The sequence below is a fragment of the Cebus imitator genome, unplaced genomic scaffold (assembly GCF_001604975.1).
Source record: "Cebus imitator isolate Cc_AM_T3 unplaced genomic scaffold, Cebus_imitator-1.0 Scaffold173, whole genome shotgun sequence".
NCBI classification, from domain to species: domain Eukaryota; kingdom Metazoa; phylum Chordata; class Mammalia; order Primates; family Cebidae; genus Cebus; species Cebus imitator.
This window is the reverse complement of record NW_016107488.1, coordinates 3,514,877-3,537,770: the sequence shown is the minus strand read 5'-3', so window position 1 is coordinate 3,537,770 and position 22,894 is coordinate 3,514,877. Positions and strand designations below refer to the sequence as shown.

Sequence of the window (22,894 nt, the reverse complement as noted above, 5' to 3'; positions counted from 1 at the left end):
GTTTTCTTACATTTGGTCCAGATTTAAGAAATGTTCACTCTATAGCCTGCATACAGATTTATTAGAAAACAAAATTTCAACTGCTTGGATATGTTTCAGTAGTGTCTTTTGGTCTCTGCGTACAGTACATAAGTAGTGGCAGAAGGTGGCAGTACTGAGCTAGAAAAAAAAACCTCAGAAGGCTTCAGAAGCTGTAGCAGAAAGCTGAGGTGTAGTCCAAAGCCCACACTTTAAAATTGATCATTAGACTTTATCATAGATAAATAATGTAAAACTCTGGCAAACCTAATCTATAAACTACATGTTTCTAAAATGACTAAAGTTTCTTAATCGAAAACCAGGAATATTCAACAGATTTCAAGAAATACCTACTTTACAGCATTGTTATCCTAACTGCCCAGCAACATACATAGATTTAAAAGACAGTGAAATGTGTCTAACAAAATAATAAAATGCAAACCTTTTAAAGGGATCAATGAGGCAGAAAGGTCCATAGAGCTTACCATTCATCAGGAGAGCAGCCATAATCCTCAGGTTCAGGGACATGGCTTCAGAAAGCAAGAACAGGGGCAGAAAGAGAGGAAAAATAGTCACAGAAAGGCTGGAATCATAAAATCATGAAGAAGGAAAGCATGAAAAGATAGATCACTGAGAAGTTAATGAAATGAACTTTTAGTTGAATCTGAAAGAATGGCAGTTAGTACAGTAAATAGAACATAATGACTCACGGTAGCTAAGCAGGTTTACAAAGTTATCCTGTAACTGTATAGCCAACTTGCCTCTTCACAACACTTACTAATTTTGTGCACAAAATTCATAATTCAGTAGGAATTATTTGAACTTAGCAGTTTAAATACATGCTAAAGCCAATGGAAAATTAATCGTGTTATATAATCAGAATAAAATGTTTTAAGGCAACAAACATGCTAATATCTTGGAACATACACACAAATAAAATTTATCAAATACGTTTTAGAAGTAACTTTGGCACCATGAGATGATGGTTACTTCAACAGGTACACTAAAGTGAAAGTTAACTATATTTCTATAATTAAATGGAAACTTAGTTTAAGAGATTAAATGATATGCAAAAATTTTTCTTAAACTGTAATCCACTAATTAAAACATTCTTTATCTCAAACAGAACACATATTTATCAATACTGTCTTTAATTTCAACCATTAGCTCATCTGAACACTAGGAAAGTCTGAGAGATGTATTTCATTTCAATCAGCCAGTCATGTATTCAGCTGGAAGGGGCCCATAATACATGACAGAACAGATTTTCTTATTTTTCGTTTCTTTCATAATATAATCATTTGATACTTTTCCTTTAAATTTATTAGACATAGAGTTTTAAAATGTAGAGTTCAGTACAAATGGAAAGTCACTGTTATTTTTGACAAATATACAATAAACTTTGTCAAAAACTCATGGGATCCTATCACTCCCTCAAAGTTCAACCTTTCATTAACCCGGCCAAGGCAGGAACTCCATTCTTCCACTTCCAAAGGCACCTCTTCCACTTCCAAAACATTAAATTGCTTCCAGTGCAGTATCCACTATATCACTCCAATCACAATGGAGGTGGCCTCTTTTCACTTACTATTCTCTCTCCTACCAAAGGGCTTTTATGCATACTTAAGAAGAAGGGCTAACTAAGCCCTTTGTGGGCTGGACTCCCAGAAAAGGAGTTGGCATGCTGCAAAGAAATTGGCTGCAACTCCATGTTTAAAGCAATCACTTCTGATCAACCTCAAGGCTTGGACCCTAGCCCATGGACTGTGCCAGGGAAGGGCCTGGTACTATCCAAGCAACACTGTGCATGGCCCTGCCAAGCTGCACTAGCCCCTGATCTCATACCAGGACAGGGGATAGTTTCCCAAGTTACGCAGCTTAAAAGCTCCAGTGCTCAAGTGTCAGAGACTCTCTCCCCAGCTGTGGTGCAACCCTGAAAGAATGCTGAGCACTACCTACAGCCCACACATCTGCCATTGATCCTATATACAAGTTTCCCTGTGATTGCTGCTCCAGAAGCTCTGGTGTCTACATGCTATCTGGCTTTTCGCTTTTGTATGTGCCAGTGCTGTAGTATCTAGCTGGTAAGTTCTTCACTTAATCAAATTCATTCTTAGATCTCAACTCCAGAATCACTTTGTTAGGGCTTTTTCTGCTTTCCCTGGTTAGAGCAAATCATGCATCATAGACTCACATAGACCTCTATTCTGTGTTAGGACTTTATATTTGTCTGTATGCTTACTTAATTAGCATTCACTAACTGCCAATTAGACGATATACTTTCAGCATGAGAAAATCATGTGAACTTTTGCCTATTTTACCTCTGTCGTCTATCCAAATGTCACATATATCAACACTTGAGATAGGCAAATAAATAAATGAATGGGGTTGACTAGTATTTATCACAAGTCATGGTGAGCAGTAAGATAAACGTGGTTGTAATCTAGATCTTGGGGGTTAGTATTACGATAATCGTGAAATTTCTCATGGTGAACCTCTTCTCAGGGGAGTAGTTTATCCTCTCAGCAAATATATAGTGAAATCAAATATTGTCAAGTAAAGCTATTCACCTACTAAATTCATATGTAAAGATTGCTTTATAAAAGTTTTTTATTTAAAGGGAAAATGCAAATGATGTTTTTAATACTAATTAAGTGCCTTGTCCACATTAAAAAAAGCATTATTTAGTTTGCTTAACAGAATTTCTTTTTAGAGAGTGTACCTTGTTAAGCCTCATCCAACTTACTGTATAAGTAAAGCCTAAATTTTTTACAAAGATAGCACTTAGGACTGTATCCCAGATTCTTCACTCTATTGAGATTTGTAGCCACTCAACAGAGAAACTGCTTACCTATTCTGGGTATTCAAGTAACTGTTATTAAACTGACTTATTCCCTACAGGAAGCAATTAGCTGAAATACTTTAATAACTAATGTTTACAGTAAAATGTCTAGTTTGTCATAAGCTAAATTTACAAATGATATCATAATTCACTTACATTTAACTGTAATTGTCCCATAAAAAGATCTAATGAAATAATCTAATAATTTTAAGCACACAGTGCATTCCTAACTAAAAGTTGATCTCTTCAAGATAATCATCATTGCCAACTATGTACAAATCTTTTTTATTTTGTTGACCATCATGAATCCAATTTGGGGCAAAGGTTCAGGGAAATGAAAGAATATTTATTACAATTAAATTCTGACACACCGTTTTAAGCGTTAATTATTATTTCCTTACAAACCTATGGAATACACAGAACTAGCTAAGAATTATACTATCAGGAAACTTCAAGTCTTATTTTTCTAACTGATAAAACACAACAGAACTCACTTGAACCCTAATCTGGGGTGAAACTGAGCTACCTGATGTTTTGGCAACATTGAGGCAAAATCAGCTCTGCACTTGTAAACCTGAAGGCTTTTGTCAGGATATGAAATTTTGTATTACTTTCTGGTTTTGCCATCTCTCTGCAGGGATAAACGCCTTGCTTTCTCCCACTGGGGTTGGAAGAAGTGCTCATACATAATAGTTCCCATATTAAACAACTGTTAAACACTGGCTCTGGGGAAAATGGGATAACAAAACCATGTCATTTCCCTCTGGCTAGATTCCCATAATCCAAGAGTGCCCAGAGGAAATCCACACAGAAAAGTGCTCCACAGTAATTACTCTCTCTCACCCCTTCATATCTAATCATGGAGTCTGGCAGTAATTAAGTAAGTGTTATGTTCTCTATTGTAAACATGTGGTCAAGTCAGAAGTCATGGCTTCTCCAAAACCTTCAGACATCAACAACTCTCTAAGATGCTAACAATCCAATAATCCACCAGGATATTCTGGGGAGGGGACGCTGATAAAAACTCAAGGTTAAGGATGCCTGAAGGCACATATACAAACAATATATGATCACTGGAAGCAGTTTAACTCTCTTTACTCTACGTGGCTTCTGGTATTCTTGAAAATATGATACCATAACGAAAGAGGAAACATTTCGGCTTATACAGTTAAAATTTGCAAACAAACAAAAGTTTTGTTTTTATTTCTAAACATTATGTTAGACTTTATATCCGGAAAAGGACCTTAGAAATGGTTTAGTCTCACTGTCCACATCTTAAGAGTAGGGAATATCTAAAAATAAATTTTCTAGTATTACATGATAAATTCTAGATATAGCCAAAACTCATAGCTTATGACTGAATCTCAGTATTAAGAAATATTATTTCCTCGAGAGAAAATTCACTTCACTGGCAATTTAATCTCAATGATGACAACACTGAGCTCAGACCCGCTCTATCCTGTAGCAGTTGTTAATGACGACATCATCAACAGACACAGAATAGTACTGCTCTTTAGAACTACTGCCTAGGAGTGTTTAAGGACCTCTTCTAAGAATAAGAAAAAACCTAATAAAATGGAGAAGAAAAAAGAGGCTAGGTCTGATTTTAGCTTTCTGTTCTGATAATTTCACAATCAATAATTACTAATTAGATGAACCTGCTTATTGAATTAAAAGTCAAAAAGTAAAAAACAATGCCAATTATTAAACAGGTCACTGTGGAAAAACTAGTAATGAATGAATACAGAATTTGTGTAAAAAAAATCACCATAAATCTGACAACATGATAAACACCAGAATTGCAATAGGCTTTCCTTTTCTCCTCTGGGATGACTTTGGGTAGAATATATAAGCACAAGATGTCAAAAAGTAAGGCTGCAATTCTCCTGCGCCAGTAGCAATTTGTTGGGGGGAGCGGTGTAGCCAGGTGAGCCTCTTTCATCTAAGGAAATTAGGACATCTCCAGATAAAGAAGAAAGATGAAAAGCCGCATCCAGCCCAGGAAAGTTATTCTTCTTAAATGAACAGCCTGTCTTTACAGTGTGAAAAAGCCACTGAATCAACTGTCTTTTTAACCTCACTTATACACAGAGTTTATACATTTATACACAGAGTTTAAAGTCGTTTTTAGTCATGCTCTCATAACCCAAAGAACAAGGATATCTAGGAACAACCACACACTTTTGGGATTTGAGTACTTTTTATAATTTTGACTAAGGCATTTTCAAAATGTTACACTGTTCGTCATTGGCTTACTGCTCAGAGTGAGTGGGGAAGAGTGGGTGCAAGCCAGAAAACCTAGAAGCAAGTGTCCATGCTTGTATGAGTAGGAGGTTGATATTTACTAGTCTCACTTGTAGGTAGATAAAGATAATTGGCAAATTTGATAATAGGCCAATGTCAACCAACCAGGGGAGTGTTTCATCTTTTGGTGTCTTTTCTAGGGATTGCAGAAATTAATTTTCTCACATTACACCATAAAATATTTCAAAGAGGGGGCTATGGAACAGGTTGTAAGCATACCTGGAAGTAAGAAATAAATTAAATGAGTGCTCAACAAACATATTTTAAAGAAGATTAACAGCCTGATAAAAGTTTCTGATGATATGAATTATCCTCTAGATTAAAGATTTTCATGTCTCTATCTCCTCTCCATCATCAGAATTTTAGATTGCTCTATGACTACAAAAAGGAGAGATGGTAGAGGGAAAAAAAGTATCAAAAGGGGTAACTGTCACTATTTTAACTTGAAAACTGCCCAAGGCCTGATTAGCTGTCCTTACCAGATCCAAACTATACTCTAATTTATAGCAGTGTAAAGGGAAATACATTTGTTCCTTATTACTAGAACCAGAGAGAGACTTTCAGCAACATTAAACACTGAAAATACCATTGGGCAGAGCACTCATCTCATGTCATCCCAAATGAAAACAATGCCAAACTACAAACACAAAATACACATGTGTCCTAAAACAGCTGTTTTTAAGATTTAAAAAAATCCTCATTCCCTCCCCTAATAAGAACTCCCAAATATACCAAACTGTTAGTACTAATTAAATGTGTATTTCATATCCTAATTAAAGAAAAAAACTCACCCATAAGCAACTCCTGCTATAGTGCACTTCTTAAACTGCATTACATTGCATGTGAGAGTACCAGTTTTGTCAGAAAATATGTATTTAACCTAAAAAAGTTAAAAATTTCTCATTAATATTTCAAAAGTCTTTGTGTCAGTCTTTTATAGCGAAAAAAAAAAAAAAAACCCTAATGCTTTTTATTAACATTGCAGTGGCACAATGAATACTACTAAGGGACTACTTTCTGCATACTCATCAAGGAATATATCCAGCTTTTAAAAAAGTATTTTACAAATGAATCTTTTCACATATGAATACTAAAGACTATCACCATACTAGAAAACTAAATTATATAGACATACGCCTTAGTATGGTCTGAATTTCCACTAGAAAGCGCTACTACCACTACTTAACATCAATAGAGCACCAAAACATCTATCAGCATTTTTCAATACAACAAGCAACTGTACAATTTGTAATAGCTTGTGCAATTAACTTCATGCAACATCTGAATTAGTAAGAAATAAGAATAACTCTGGACTAGATTCTACTTGTAAAGTATAAGTTGGAATATAGCAATGATACAAAAAAAGAAAAATCTTTTTTTAGCTAGAATATGTAAACGGATTACAAATATACACTTATGTAAATATAGTATGAATTATAATTCTAACATTCCTATTGACTAGCCTCACATAGCTTCATTGTTGTTAAACTTTTCCTCCCTTCCTGGTTGAAAGCTAGGAACAATTCTAAAACTATGTTTATAACTCAAAAACAGCCAATACGTTGCGTACTAGTTAGGCTACTATACTGAGGGATATCTTTAAGTTCGTGGAATACTCTACCTTGAAAGCAAAATCTGCTTTAAACAGTGTTTTCAAAAATTGATTTACTAAAATGAAAATTGTTCATCATGCACTAACAAATACATTATCCAAACAGCAGAAAATTAAAAGCTGTCCATTCATCTGAAGTTATCATATACAGCAGATACCACACCAAATCTGACTTTTAAATTCAACACATATCAATAAATCGAGTTTACCTGGCCAAGTTCCTCATTCAGATTAGATGTTCGAGCCATAGCAGCAGTGTCTGTGGGTTCATAGTGCATGTCAAGATCCTTTAAAAAAAATTAAGTAAATCATTGAGTACAACTAGTAATAAGGAATTGGGTGAAATTTTAAAAGAAAACAATTAGTATCTTCATACTTCAGTAAGTCACTTGATGTACTATATGTAATCACTAATTTCTTGTCATCCCTATACCATTTACTTCTATTTTTCTAAAAAGTGTTCAATATAGACTATTATATTCCACAGTAAGTGCAGAACAGTATGGTAGTGACAGCCTATGAATCCTGCAATCTAGGTTTACTATCATTCCACCATTTTCTATATAAATGACCTATTATAAGGATTAAAGTGCTTCCTAATGTGTCTGTCATAAGGCAAGTATTTAGTAACGTGAGCTAGAACTCAGCAACTAAACAATGCTCAAATAATTAGGCTTTCAAACTCCTGGAAACACTACCCAAGAGGTTCTATCTGGTTGTACTTTCTGGGCCAAGTTTCTTTCACTGCATATTTGTTTTCTTGAAAGAAAAGCAAAATGCACTTCTCAAAAGACAACAATGTATAGCTTTTGTACTTATTTGTACTTGACTTGTGCCTATTAATCATGAGACTTGACTATTTCTACTACAAAATTAACATTTTCTATAGTAGACTATTCTATTAACAAATCAGGGTTGTAGTTCACAAATTTTCACGTCAAATGAAAAGGCCAAAATTAAAATCAAAGCCCATCCTCTCCCATGTCTGTATTCTGAACCAATCAACATCACTTCTGAAAAAGGCTGTTGCATATTTTAAGAAAGATATTAACCAACTGGGCCTTTGTTGAGAAGAGAAAGAGTGATTAGAATAGAGATTAAGCTGGAAATCACACGAAATGAAGGACAACAGAAGACGACAGGGAATGTTTAGTAAGAAAGGAAAAGACAGGATAGAACTGGAATAATAGCTGAGGTAAGCTCTTTTGCCAGACTATCTTTCAGAAACTAGATTAAGCATTTTCATAATAGATCAATTGGGAAGAACTAGATCAAACAAAGACAGTTATAATTTCGTTTTCACACAAGAAAGAAGTTGCCTTGTAAAAGAAGCCTGGAAAGCTAGTGTTCTGTCAGATATTATAAAATCTCTGTATATTAGAAAGGTGGTTGAAGAGCATATGCCTGCTGGGTTCATTCAACACTAAAATTATATAATTGCTTGAAAAATATTATTTTTGAAAATAAAAAAATAAAGTGATTACCTAGTTTACTTATGTGATCCTCACAATGAGTTACCCTATTAAGAAACTTCAATAAGCCTTACTTACATTTGTACACATCCTATTACATAATTTTTCAGCCACATAGCTCCTGCATGAAGTGAGCTACACCTGCAGCTCATTTTAGATTTCTAAATTACACTGATTTCTTACCAATGAATTAAGAGATTGACAGTTTAGGTAGATCATTTGCTACAAGAAGATAATGAGCAGTTACATTTAAAAAAATCAGTTATATTAAAAAAATCCTAATATTGTTCATATTGAAAGACTTTACAATTATTGAAAAAGAAAGAAACAACAAAAATAACACCAAAGTTTCTCAAAATAAAAGAAAAAGTAAATTTTCTGGCAGATTAGGCCCACAGATTTAATTTACATAATAAATTCATTAATTTTAACTTATAAAAATAAAACTGTAAGACCACACTTAAAACATTTTGAAAATAGATGTTCAACATTTTTCCAATATTTAACGATATTCAAGAAAAAAATTATGAAGAAAAATTTGAGTGAAACTAAAATTGTTTACAGTGTGGAAAATAACATGATATAACATGATAATCTGGCTGATATCAGTAGGAATTACAGTATTATTTGTATAATGCTTGATTATTTATGAAGCTCTTTGCTATGTCAAGAGATTCCTTAGTCCATAAAACCACTGTGAGATGCACGTAAGGCATATTATACCTATGTTTGTGTTCAAGAAAATAGGTTTCAAAAGAAGTGACCTGAGAAAGTTGTTACACCTAGTAAATTATAATACTAGAACCACAATTCAGATATTTAACTCTAAACTCATGGTTCTCCTTCTCCCATAACCACTATGTATTCTAAAATAGGTTTTCTGTACTAGAGACCCAATTTCCCCACAATGTCTGGTCTATAAACTTATGATTCTGAGATGAGGAACTTTGCTACAAATTAGGTTCAAAAATGTGATCCTGTGGTCAAGAAAAGGTAATATAATTAAGACCTTAATGCTCCTGGGATATCAAAGCATCCTAAGGACAAAATTATTGTGTAGGGTGAAAACAAACAACAGTAATTCATATTTACCCAATTTATGAAGTATGCCTGGGTAAATTTCACAACTTCCAATGTAACCAACAAGCTTATAGGAATGAGATTGTTGAAAAGGATGATGAAGGTCAAGAAATTCAGTCCAAAATTATTAGCACCACCATCTATTGGGAGAGGCAGAAAGAATGTCATTTATAGTTTTATATTTTATTTGTATTGACCCCAAATTAGCATAGTGTAAGTTTTCCACATTACGTAGCTTATTTGATAATTTGGGAGGAACATTTTGCTGATGATCTATCCTAATTCTCAAGTATATTCTTCAAGACAGAATTGCATTATTTGTGTTCAATATGTTGTTAATCCAGGTAAGAGTTGTATAGAAGTAGTAAGGCAGTGAAAAGGATTGTCAAATATTGCAAATCCTGTTCTAAAGGGGGAGGCCACTGAGGGTTTATAACTATAAAATCTCAACTGGGTAGAATCACTTTTATACAAATTCTTAAAAGTATTTCCAACTTAAAGTATGCTTTGAAAGCAAACAATTAAGGCAGCAACAGCAAAAACAATCCAAACTATGAGTACTATTCAGTCCTAGGTATATTATCCTCCTAGGTACATTATACTCTTCTTCCTCAATAATGAAAATAAAATAGCTATACCAGACACAGCTGTAAAGTATACAAAGAAACAGACTGATGGTAGTAGTAACAGTTCTGATATTGAAATAATAAAACAGTAACTATAAAAACAACTTGGAATTGCTGCAAAGATAGATCAATGTAATAAAAAACTTTAAAAATACCAGTTTTTGCTATATTATTTTACATGAAATTGTTTTTACACTTTCAGAAGTTAAGTCTTTATTGGCTAAGTACTTATGAAATGAAAATGTAAACTCATTTCACAGAGATATCCAGGGGTGGTACATTAATACCACAATAATAAAAGGATAAATTCTCTAAAGATAAACTATTTACTAGCACTTTCTCTGAGATAAGATTATCATTTAATACAGAACTCACTACATTACTGAGCTCAAATGAAGGCACATTCATTTTAAACATTTTAAACCATATAAACCAATTTTTGGTGCTTTTATTTATTTAAAATATAAATAAAATATATTTTACTTAAAATAAGTAATTTTATTTAAAATATATTTATTTATATTTAAAATATATAAAATATATATTTAAATATATATTGTATTTTAAAATATATAAAATATATATTTAAATATATATATGCTTTATGATATCCACACATGGTCAATCTACTTTCTTTACCATATAGTTAACCACCTGTGTTAAAAATATTTTTAAGGAACAGTTTTCACTGATGTATATCATAAATGGCTATACATAGTTAATGGTTTATACCACTATAGGGTGTTCATTATGTTTTTAAGGATTCTGACATTTTAGGATTCCAAAATTTTACTTACACTTGCTAGAAATCTCATTGGGAAAAAAAAAAAAAAGATTAAACGTCCAGCTATCTTGGCAACAAGGTCCTCTTTTTAGAAACAATAGAAAATTCCACAAAGTAAATTAAGATCAATTGTGAAACAAATATATGTTTTAATTTGAAAAAGTGCAGTAAGCACTTTATTGCTTACAGTTTAGATTGAGATACCAGTCTTTTCCAGAATGCCTTCGATTCCAAATGGCTGAGCCCACAGAACAGACAAGAGACATGGCAATTAAGATACAAAATAAAATCAAAATTTGTACATTTGTAATCCGTTCCACATTTGAGAGCTTAAGTGGTGGACTTGTTGAATTCTGTAAAAAGAAACAAGATGAGTAATAAAAACTGTACACCAATAATTTGGTAATGTATACTTAGTATTCTGTTGAGGATGACAAAGTCACAGCTCGGTATCTAGATGTAGGTGGATGCTTGAAAATTATGCCGAATCCATGACAAATGTAGTAAGGTGCCAATGGTTAACCACCTTTTTTTTTTTTTTTCAAGGCCACTATACCACCCAAGCCTTTTTCTAGGAAGTAAACTATAAGAAAGAAGAGGAGAAGGAAATCACATTCCTTTTGCAAAAACAGCTTTTGCATTGTGGCAGGTGAGATAAATATTGCATTCCTTGGCTAAGCAAACAGGATAGTCTGGAAACATTTAGTTAGTGTTTCAGCTCAGGAAGAGTGGCAGACAAGGCAGCCCATGTACCCACAACCAGGCACCTGGAAATTTCAACATATGAAGGCAATATCTAAAGGATCTTTGGTTTTGAAATTTCTGGTGGCATTTAGCAATTGTTTTACTCAATGCAGCAGCAATTTAAGTAGTGCTGGCTATAAAGGACGACAGAGTCAAGTCTCTCTAGGTGTATTTGATGATTCAAATGGTTATTTAGGCCTGTGCTAACCAAAACAATTCACAGGACAGAAAATTAAATGTCATAATCAACGTAAAATGAAGATTTATAGAATTTATAAAATGGCTAGGGGTGGAATCACTAACAACAATCTCATTTGCTTTTTGATACCTTCATGCTTGTACAAGGTACAAAGGTATTAGCTCTTAGAGCAGACTTTCATTTAGTTTCTTAAAACTGTTTTCCATACCCATCTAACTACTGAATATGATGGTATTATAACGTAGAATTAAAAGCTGATGAATTAAAGAATTAAAGCTGCTGGCAAAAACAGCCTTACATATAATTGCTATGAAAAATGGCCATTTGATTCAAATTTTTAAAAAAATTTATAAAAATATAAAAATAAAATTTTAAATTTGATTATTGAATTAAAATAAAATTACAAGACAAATATTTTAATGCAGATCACTTATCATGACACAGACAACTTGTAATAATCACTATAATAGTAAATGCTGCCAATAGACCCATACACAAAATTCTTGAGAGTACATGACAATCTTTGGTGAACTTTCCAGTGTTCCTGTGTGCAGTGAGCCATTTTCATAGGGAGGTAATTTCAGGGTCCCACTCAGAGAACACCAGACTCTGGACATACAGAGTTGGATCAGGAATCTGTGACAGGTGGTCTCCTATGTTTGGGACCACTGCCCTGAGACCTATAAATCATACACTCACAAAAGCCTTAGGTCCAAAAGGTTTCATAGATAAAAATCCCACCTGCATCAGCTTGGTGTCATGTCCAGTGTAGACAACTATTCCATGAACCCACTGTGTATTTCTCAACTGAGCTCCTCGAAGAAGAATCTGATCTGCTCCCAGTGGAACAGTGCTAGGACAGATTACGTTGACGTTAGAAACAGTATTTTCTAAAATGCTTAAGAACTCTAGTCACCATATAGTTACAAAAGTGCCCATTAGTAAAATAACCTGTCTCGCATTTACATTATTTTTAGAAAGCAAGTAATTTCCCTCCAATATAAATAATTTTCTTAAACAGGAACAACAGAAGTATTTAAGTTGCTTCTCCTTAACACCAAACCAGGCATATTCTGTAACTTCACTATCGGCTATGGACTGCAGTGTTCACCTCCACTATTCACATGTTGAAGTTCTTACCCCACAACATAATGGTATTTGGAGATGACACCTTTGGGAGGTAATACGATTTAGAAGAGGTCGTGAGGACTGTGTCCTCATGAAGGGATTATTGCCTTTATAAAAAGACACTCGAGGAGTTTGCTCTTGTCCTTGTGAGGACACAGCAAGAAGGGGCCTTTAGCTGGCCAGGAAGAGAACCCTCACCAAAAACCCAATCATGCAGGTACTCTGATCTTAGATGTCTAGCCTTCAGAAATGTGAGAAAAATAAATTTCCATCATGAAAACCACCTAGTCTATGGTATTTTGTTATGGCAGCCTGAGCAAACTAATACATTAACCAACAAGTAAGTAATGTTTTGGGATTCAGAGGTGAATTTACACACCTATTTATAACTTTTCCTGAATTAATAAGTCCATTTAGGTTCTAAAAGTGTTATAAAGTGGTGGGGCTATGGAATTTGTCTGCCCCACATCAGCGCTCCCCCATCCCCCTCATACTCTCTCTCTCTCTCTTTCTCCCTCTCTTCCCCCCTCCCCCACCTCCTTAAACTAAAAATAGCTTTGTGCATAATAAATGTTCAAAAAATTCATAAGAAAAATACACAGATCTCACCCCATGCTCGCATCGCAGTCCTTGACCCCCCTACAGACAAGTCCCTTTACTTAAAATCTCTAGAACATTTGTTTTATAATATTTGAAGATCGGTTCCCCAAGAATTATGAATAAATTTCCAATGAATAGTAAGAATTTTGGAGCTATTCATTCCCAATTATTTAACCACATTTTTCATGAATAAGGTTTAAGTTGGTATTTTTGTGGATTTTTCTCAAGGCTACCCACTACAGTAGGTTACTGGGTGATAAAACTCACACAGAGACATAAGAACTAAGAAACCACAGATATGCTGGAGTTCTTGATCAAAATGTAATACACAAATTTAATGGCTCAAGGATTATTATAACCAATTCTTCATTTTTAATAAGAGAAAAAAGGTCAAATATAAAGAAAAATGTATCTTAAAATTCTGGAAAAAGAAGGAAACAATTCCACAAGAAAAATCTACAGAGAATACAGAACTTCTTTGTAAGTGGAGGCAAAGCGAGGCTGAGGTCTTCATTTCTAGTGAGCTGCTCTGGGCCAGTAGGCTTGTAAGGCCAGTAGCAGCTTGGGCCTTGGACATTCTTTTAGGAACTACACAAATTCTACCTACACGGGTAAAAATCAATCCAGATGGGGAGGTAACAACAGCACCTGAATGAATCCTTAAGAAATACTGTATTCCAATTTAGAGAAAGAAAAAAGCAACTGTAACTCTCATTCTTTATGTACAGTAACTCTCATTCTTTATGTACAATAGCATGCCTTTAGGACCTATCTGGAAGGAAATCCTTCTAATGTATATCTCAAGATTAGGGGTGAATTTCAGAGTTGAAAGGAGCCTTGGGTCTCAGGTGGGTTTCCAATGAGTTCTTGGGAGGTTGGACTATGCTCTGGAACACACACGTGACAACTGTTCCTTACCCAGCCAATGGGGTACAGTATGGCAACTGTTGTCTCAGTACTGGTGGTACGGACTGACTGGAATTAAGACACAAACACTTCAAAAGCAAAGCATACTACTTTTCAACTGTAAGGACTCAAGAAGAATTAGTTTTCATCACAGCTGGTGTTCCAGGGCTTTTGGCATTAGACTGTGACAAAGTATACTCATTCCAAAGGGTCTCCAAGAGCTCTGGGTAATCACTGTAAATCCCAAATGTGCTACAGATACAAAGTTCTTGAAAAATCTGTCTCTACCTTTCATATGAAATACAGGATACTATATAAATTCTCTTTGTACCGTGAATCTTGGCACCATCATACAAAGTTTCTCCTTTATAGCATAGATTTGCTCGGCATCAATTTGACAGAAAACTGTTAAGACGTGGAAGCTGGCCAGTTAGGAACATCAGACTATAGAAACAATAGTGGTATAAATGGCCAAATCTATCATTAGTCTTTAACCATATGTTCGTGGAAAGATCACTCTGTGCAAATTTTAGAACATATAATTACTTCAAGGATTATGGGAAAGCTTTTGGAAGATCTGAATGAGAATGGCCATTCAGGGTATACTTCAAATGTCCTTTAGAATTCAAACACTCTAATAATGCAATTACAAAATAATGAAAACACCAAAAACATTCTCTTAGGCTGGTAAGTTGAACTAGTATATTTAGCCAACATTTAGCTGGCTACTACAAATGCCTGGGAGATGAGATATACCATAAAGTAGACGAAGCAGGGAAAGTAGGGAGTGGAGGAGAAAAGAGGGGAGAAGGGAGGTAGGCAATACTCCCTTCACCTTTTCTGCCAGTTTGTGTCATTTCTTTGCTCTCTTTGCAACAAAGCTCATTGAAAAAGAAGTCTACACTTGCTATTTTCAACTCTTCTTCTTCCATTTTCTCAAACTCGCTCTTATCAGGCACCTGTTCTAATCAATTTCAATGATCTCCACTTGTTAAAGGTAAATGTTAGCGGTCAGTCTCATTGTACTTGACGAACAGCAATGTCAGACCCAGTTTTGGTCCCTTGCCTTGGTACAGTTTTTTCACTCTCTCTTGCTTACCATCCTATAAACGTGGTCTCCATCTCTTTCACTAGTGCCCTTGCTTTTCCCAACAACGTTCGTGGGTCTTAGGAGAGTTCTTGGGTCTCTTCAATTTTCCGTCTATACTCTTTCATTCTCAGTGATTTCTTCCATTCCCATGGCTTTAAATATCTATGCCACCTACTCCCAAATATAACTCATGAACACAGACTTCTGTCCCAAACTTCAGATATGTATTCAACAGCCTCCTGGACATCTCTGTTTCACCCAGACAAACTTATAAAGTCCAAAACTGAACTGTTAATCTTTCTTCCTCAAAATCCTCCAATGGATTCCCATTTCACTCAAAGTAACACCCTCAGAATGGCCTATGAAGCCCATAGGATCTGGCTCTATGTTTTCTCTAGGCTCTTCTTCCATTACTCTCTTTGTTGATCATAGCACTCCAACCACACTGCCCTATCATTCCACAATTATTCCAGGCTCTTTTCCACTTGAAGATCATGTAATGATAGAACTAATAATTTACACTGACTACACCTTCCATCTGGAATCATCTCCCTCCAGATATCCAAAAGGCTAACTTCCTCACCTCCCACACATCATTGCTCAAATGTTACATTTTCAATGAGGCTACATGTAACCACCCTAACAAAAAATTATTTCCTTCCAAAGACTCCCAATCTTCCTTATACTGTGCTATTTTTTCCCCAAAGTATTTATCACTTTCTAACACAGTATAAAATTTTCTTATTTATCATCTTATTGTTTGTATGTTTGCCATTCCCTCACTGCAAGAATAAACTCACAAGGTGCTATGGTCTGAATGTGTGTCCCCAAAATTCACATATTGAAACTGAATTCCCAAGGCGGTGGTATCAGAAGGTGGGGCCTTTGGGAATGGAATTCACGCCCTTATAAAAGAGGTCCGAGGGTCTCCGCCATTGAAGACATACTAGGTACCATCTCTGAGAAACAGGCCCCCAGTAGACACTGAATCTGCTAGTGCCTTGATTTTGGACTTCCCAGCTTCCAGAACTGTGAGCAATAAATTTCTGTTATTTATAAATTACCCAGTCTAAGCTATTTTGTTACAGTAGCCTGAACAGACTAAGGCTTAAGGCCAGGAATATTAATCTGCTGTGTTCACTGTTGCCTCCTTAACACCTGTGACTGGCTTGGCTTATTAGGTGCTTAATATGTACTGGCTGAATGAATGAGGGAAGGGGTAGAAGAGAAGAAACAAGAGAGGGCAGTAGCAGGTAACAAAAAGAGATGACTGTAATTAATAACACAGGCTAGAAAGAGCATACGAAATTTCACAGAGAGGGAGACAATAAATTATCCAGTACAACAGACCACTTGAAGGTAGATTCTGACCTCCCTGAAGCATCCCAAGATCGCAGTAAAGGACCCAAGCCATGCAGATTGGATAGTTAAGCCTATAACACGAGTATTTTGGCCAAAGAATAAGCCACAGGTAATTCTTACTCCCAATGTTCATCCACTAAACAATGTGCCAGACCTTGGAATATCTCTGAAAATATCCTCCTGCCAGATTGGAAGGAACTCTGGGAAGTCATCAGCTATCCCATGTGAATGGATAAGATTCAACATCTTCACAGAAGGATTCAAGGTAGATTCATTTTAAAAATGGTTTAAAAAGGGTTTTGAGTACTCAAACTTAGCACACAATTAAATACTATGTCTCCAGACCTGGAAGACACAGCAATACACTATGACACAGTGGATTCTGTGTTTTTATGAAGACTGATTTTTACATACCCATGTCCATCAAGCCTTATGTTTCCAACAAAATCGTAGAGATGTCTGTTTGGACTTTCACACTCAATTCTGCCAGAAATCCTCATTAGACTGTCAATGTCTTTGATATCTGATGTTGCTGGTAAGCCCTGTTTAGAATTTTTAAATAAGCAAAAGAGTATATTAAATAAGTTGTATCTGAGCAAAGAGGAGGAATTTTAAATTCATCCATGTCTTAAGAGCTAAGGGATCCCATTATTTTTATAAGCATTTCTCCCCTACTCTGTTAAATCATAATTAAGAGATTCCTTCCTCTCTGACTTGAGCACAGGTTTTTAGCACAAGAATAGGGGACCTTTGTGAGAGTTCTTAAATATATTTAAGAGCCGATAAGCTAGTCTGCAAAGACAATTTGAAGTCCCCAAAGAACCATTTGTTTCTGAAAATAAAAGTTATATATTTAGCCCTATACAGTCTAAGTCTGTCTTTAGAATCTAAAAAAATATGAAAAATAGATGGAATCTGTGTTCAAATAACATAGCTTTCTCTTTTTTCATTCCACTGAGAAGGGAAACTCTAAAACAGTTCTTCCCCATAGCCAACCAGAAGCAGCTGTCACTGAGCAGGCCCCCCTCACATCATGGCAGCCTAGGTCCAGGTCCTCTGTGATGATCTAGTTCCAACACATCTTAACCCTCCCAAATGTCATTTCCATCATTCATCTAGAAAACAAGGGCATAGATTTTTAAAGTCCCTTTTAAAACTTTAAAAATAAAAACTTTACCATTGTTTTTGCCCAAGATAGTATGAAAAATAAATATAGAAATGTAAACTATTCCCCAAGATGAATGAGTTTTAGAATGGGAATAGAAAGTATGGCTTTTTAAAAAATTTTTAAGTTCAGGGGTGTACACGCAGCTTATGTAGGTAAACTTGTGTTATGGGGGCTTGTACAGCTTTTTTTTTTTTTTTTTTTTTAACATGGCAAAGCCAAATTATAATTTGAAACAGGTGAATAGGAAAAAGTAAGTTAAAACATATCAAAGCACTTAGAACTACTATTATCTGAGTGTTAGCTATTACATAAAATAATTTAAAACATTACAAATAGTACCTACGAGATAGACCATATTTAACCAGACAGATACGTCCAAGTCTTCCGTAATACTTAACAATACCAGTTTACAAAACATCTTCATTGCGGTTCCATGGGAACATACTTAAAATAGGACAGATTACTTCAAGACAATAACACAAAGAAAGAAGCTTTTAATTCCATGTAAGAAAACAGCAGTGATTATATATACTTGTATTAGATCTTACCTGTCTAATTTTCAAGTTTGTTTCACCATCCAAGTTGGATGTTTCAATGTAGCACATGGCTTGGGGCTCACTATAGTTTAGAGTTGAGAAGCACAAACATTTAGTGGGGGAAGAAAAGCATAATAATAACTTATTTAAAAGCTCTGACTCACTGAAGCCTTTCGTTCTAGACAAAGTAATAGTCACCTAGCTTCTTGATTATTTTATTCTAACAGCAAGATGCTGTGAGGCAGAACCCATGCATGACAACTCATGGATCAGCTTTTCAGCCAGAAAGACCCAAAAGCAATTTTCTGACAACAATCAGTAATGGTCTTCAAGATAATGCAAATGAATAGATTTTCACATTATATTTAAATTGTTCATACACAGACACAACACAGACTGTATCTGAAATGTAAAGCAGTTTTGTGTCCAGATTTATCTTTAGCTCAAAAACACCACATGAGATTTCATGCTTATGGCACACATGTAAATTGGTTAAGAAAGTGGTTGATGAGAAAATTCCAGGTTGCTAATTCTACAAACTTGCATTTATTTCCCTTTTAGCTATGATGAGTAGGATCATATAAACCATAATATTTAGATTTCAAGGTTACTTTAAAAAATTAATATGAACAAATTTTACAATGAAAGTGGATATATAACTTTCTCCCTCTGTGTTTTCTGCTTCTGCTCTATTAAAGTTGCTTGAGAAATTCTCATAGAAGTAAAAACTAAAACTAAAATCAGTCAGCTTGGTCATATTTGCTCTGTGACCTAAACCTAGAAGATACACTTCATGTGTTCCCACCAGAGTGTCCTAGTAAAATCTGGTGTGTAGGAGCTGGCATAAGGGGTCCATGTTCTCTAGCTTCATCATACCGCACAGCCTGGACTATTTTATCTTTCCCTTTCACATGCTGATTTGACTTGCCCAGCAACTACAGACATGTGAATTTGTAGCCCAACTATATAATCTGATCCTCAATTCTAAAGAAAAGCATTCTAAAGTTAATCTCATTAACACTTGGTTATATAATATTCTTAATTTACTAATATCACATAAGTAATTATAAATGTAATCTTTTGAAAGCAAGGAGGTACACTCAAAGCTAGAAAGAAAGAAATGTACAAGTTATAAACACCTGGAATTTTCTAATCAACATCCAATTTGTACACGTGCAAAACAGACTATTCCAAGTTTCAGAAATGGGCATGTACCTTAATTCTGTGGCCCAGAGATTTGTGAAAATTGTTTAAACACATAGACATTAATAAAAAATATTTTACTGACTCATTATAAAGTAGTTCTGCAAGTTCTTCCATTTACTCTATGAGCTTTCTTTCATAAAAGCTGCTACTTTTTTCCCCAAAATAAGTCCTTTAAAATTTATATTTTTACTCTATCACTTAATCAAAATTTTATTTTTTAAATCACTGTCACCATAGTAATTTGGCTCTGGAAATTCCTCCAAATTCAAAATTTACTTATGTATACATTTGAAACAGAGTTTATGAATTTATAAAACACATCATCTGATAATATAGAAGCATGATGACAGAAAATACTAAATGACAATGTTGATTCCATATTCTGACAGTAAGAATAACATTCTAATTCTACTTTTTTTTTCATAAAGTAACTTTTCTAGGACTTTAATGGCTAAGAAGTTAGAAAGTTCAAATGGCTGACTTCTATTTGAAATTGGGCTAATAAAATATGCACTGAAATTCAGAACATTCTCAAAATCACTTAAGACAGTAGTTACTGAAGCAATTCTTAATAGTGCTGTGAAAGGCAGCAAGAAGTCTCAGATAAGGAATCATGCTAGATCATAAATATTTCAGCAAATTATGATGACATCTAAAACACAAACTAGTCAAGAGAGGCAAAGCAGGCTTTTTGATTAGTAAGTGAAAAATGAAACAAGATGCATATCACAATACAGACAGTAGTAGACAGCTGAAATTGATCACAGTAACGTGCACTTTGTCACTAGATACAAGTGGGATAAAAGTTGATCCCAAAGCATGCGGTACAAAATGTGCAACATCCAGCTTTGTGCAGGGGGTCCTCTATAAACCCTATGAGCCCAAATTATAGTCATAATCGCTGGAAGGATTTTATAGAACTTACAGAAAATTTAAAATACAAGAATAAGACAAATGTTTTAAATATAATCAATTTTCAATGATTGTTTCATGAAAAGCTTAACATTGTTCAAAATAATATCCCAGAGAGATAAATTAAGCCTTAGTACTCAGGCATGTTTTTAAATATGAATATATATTAATGGTGCATAGGAAATTAACACCTATCTTTATTGGCATGCCTCTTAGACTCTTGTTGATAACAACAGGAGTTCAATCTGCCCAACTGAAGGACAAGCATCATTCAACATAGTATTCAAAAATGCCTTTAAAACATCTGTAAAATGTCCATCTTCAAGCAGTATAAGAAGTTTTCGTTTTAAAGGAAGAGACACAGAACTCAACCATATTTGGGTGCAACTGTTCTCTGGTTTAGGGTGAGGACCCACATACACGCATCCTATACGACTCAGTGGTTCTAACCTTGAGGACAGACTGATGAGATCTGCTGGGAGATGTTCCCCATTGGTCACTTTCACTATCTCCCCTACTGCCACCTACATGTCCCAGTATAAAATAATTAAAATGGCAAAAAAAAAAAAAATGAATAACAGAGAAAAAAATATTAAATCAATTAAAAAGTATACAAGGCTTGGAAAAAAAATTACTAAAACCTAGAAACCAAAAGGGCGGAGTCAATAATCTTCTGAAATTCGAACCTCAATTGCTTGATCAATAAAATAGATTGTTACAAGAGTAAACGTGGATGAACAATATACATATTTAAAAGTTTGAAATTATTATAGAAAATAATAAATGTTAATAAAAACGTTTAATGTCAATTTTTTCAAAACTTATTTTGATCAGGTCTGAAGTCATAAGAAAACATTTAATATTTGAAGATTAGTAGCTTTTAAGTCCATTTTAAATTTTTAGTGTGAAAACTTAATTTTTAAAAGTTTACTCATAAGCTTATCAAATTAAAGCATATTTTATAGATAGCATTATATTCTAGATTTTCCTTTTCAAATTTCTAAGCCTCATGTCATCTACTGTATGTCCACTTGTATCAAAAAAAGAAGAAAATAATTATGAAAATTATTTTTTAGGGTTTTTATGGGGTTTTGAAAAACAAAGTATTCTAGTCCCCACCCCATACACTTAAAAAAAACTATTAAAAATGTTCTGACTCCAAAATATTTTCAAGGTTAATTGCATAAACATCTTATTAATTTTAACGCAAAGATGCATGAAAATCAGAGAGGGTATAAAATAGAGATGCCAGGAATATGGAGTTGAATTAACAGCTTGAGTTATTTTACCCTACTTTATACTTTCTTAACACATAAATGTATTAGTTATTTATTAAATGCTAAAATTTGTTTCATTTCAAATGAAAGCCTATGAAACACAGTAACTTTCAACCATGTTCATGGTTTAATTTCAAACTACCTCACAGAAGATACACTCTTAGCAATTAAACATTGAAAAAATTGAACATTAAAATATATAAACAATTGTTTACTCTTACTGCTAAGTGGTTGCTCACTGGCAGGTGAAAATCACCATGTACTTCTTTTGACAGTGGAGAGTGTGAAGATAGATTAGGAGTATTCCAACCCTGACTTAGTCATTACTTAAAGTCAAAATTTATCTTTCGTTAAATGATTATAAAAACTACTACCTATTTTGTGAGGTTAATGTAGGTTCAAAGGAGCTAAGTAAAGCTAAAACACTTTGATGAAAAAAAAAAAGGAACCCTAAAAGGTGGTATTTATTTTGAATTCTATTCAATAACAAAAAGCAATTAATCAGACAATCTTTTAAAAATATAATTTTGGAGGAAGTTAATTACTGTGGAGACCATATTAAGACACAGAAACTGTATTGATAAATCAATATTCATGGCCACCAGTAAGTGTTTTTAATGTTTATAAAACACATTCTTTAAAAATGGTCTAAAGTTTAAGAACTACAAGTAGCTTGTTGGGGAGTTTCTGAAATTGGATAGAGGCAGATGACAAATATTTCAAAAATTTCCAACTTAAAATTAAGTATAAATTCAGGGCAGTATAGTCTATTATCTTCACATTTTTGAGCACAAAAATAAAAATTGTATTTAATGGCTCAGTCTATATGGTTTTCTCTATTAATAATGTCTCTGCCGGCCGCGGTGGCTCAAGCCTGTAATCCCAGCACTTTGGGAGGCCAAGGCAGGTGGATCATGAGGTCAAGAGATTGAGACCATCCTGGTCAACATGGTGAAACCCCGTCTCTACTAAAAATACAAAACATTAGCTGGGCATGGTGGCACGTGCCTGTAATCCCAGCTACTCAG

At 34.3% G+C, this 22,894-nt stretch overlaps 1 protein-coding gene across 7 annotated transcripts in view; it reads right to left on the bottom strand.

Annotated features, from left to right (window-relative positions):
• The window catches only part of ATP8A1 (ATPase phospholipid transporting 8A1), a 248,531-nt gene that overhangs the window by 159,003 nt on the left and 66,634 nt on the right, over positions 1-22,894 (bottom strand). For 3 of the 7 annotated variants that reach the window (XM_017544902.2, XM_017544899.2, XM_017544906.1), the window contains 8 exons: positions 18,484-18,553; positions 17,182-17,309; positions 12,423-12,534; positions 10,926-11,091; positions 9,341-9,468; positions 6,986-7,063; positions 5,956-6,044; positions 504-548 (listed from right to left, as the gene is read on the bottom strand). In XM_017544902.2, coding sequence (XP_017400391.1) covers positions 504-548; positions 5,956-6,044; positions 6,986-7,063; positions 9,341-9,468; positions 10,926-11,091; positions 12,423-12,534; positions 17,182-17,309; positions 18,484-18,553 — 816 coding nt within the window. Of the gene's footprint in view, positions 1-503; positions 549-5,955; positions 6,045-6,985; positions 7,064-9,340; positions 9,469-10,925; positions 11,092-12,422; positions 12,535-17,181; positions 17,310-18,483; positions 18,554-21,039; positions 21,114-22,894 lie in introns of all 7 variants that reach the window. The other 4 variants (XM_017544903.2, XM_017544897.2, XM_017544905.2 and 1 more) reach the window with 2 other exon arrangements.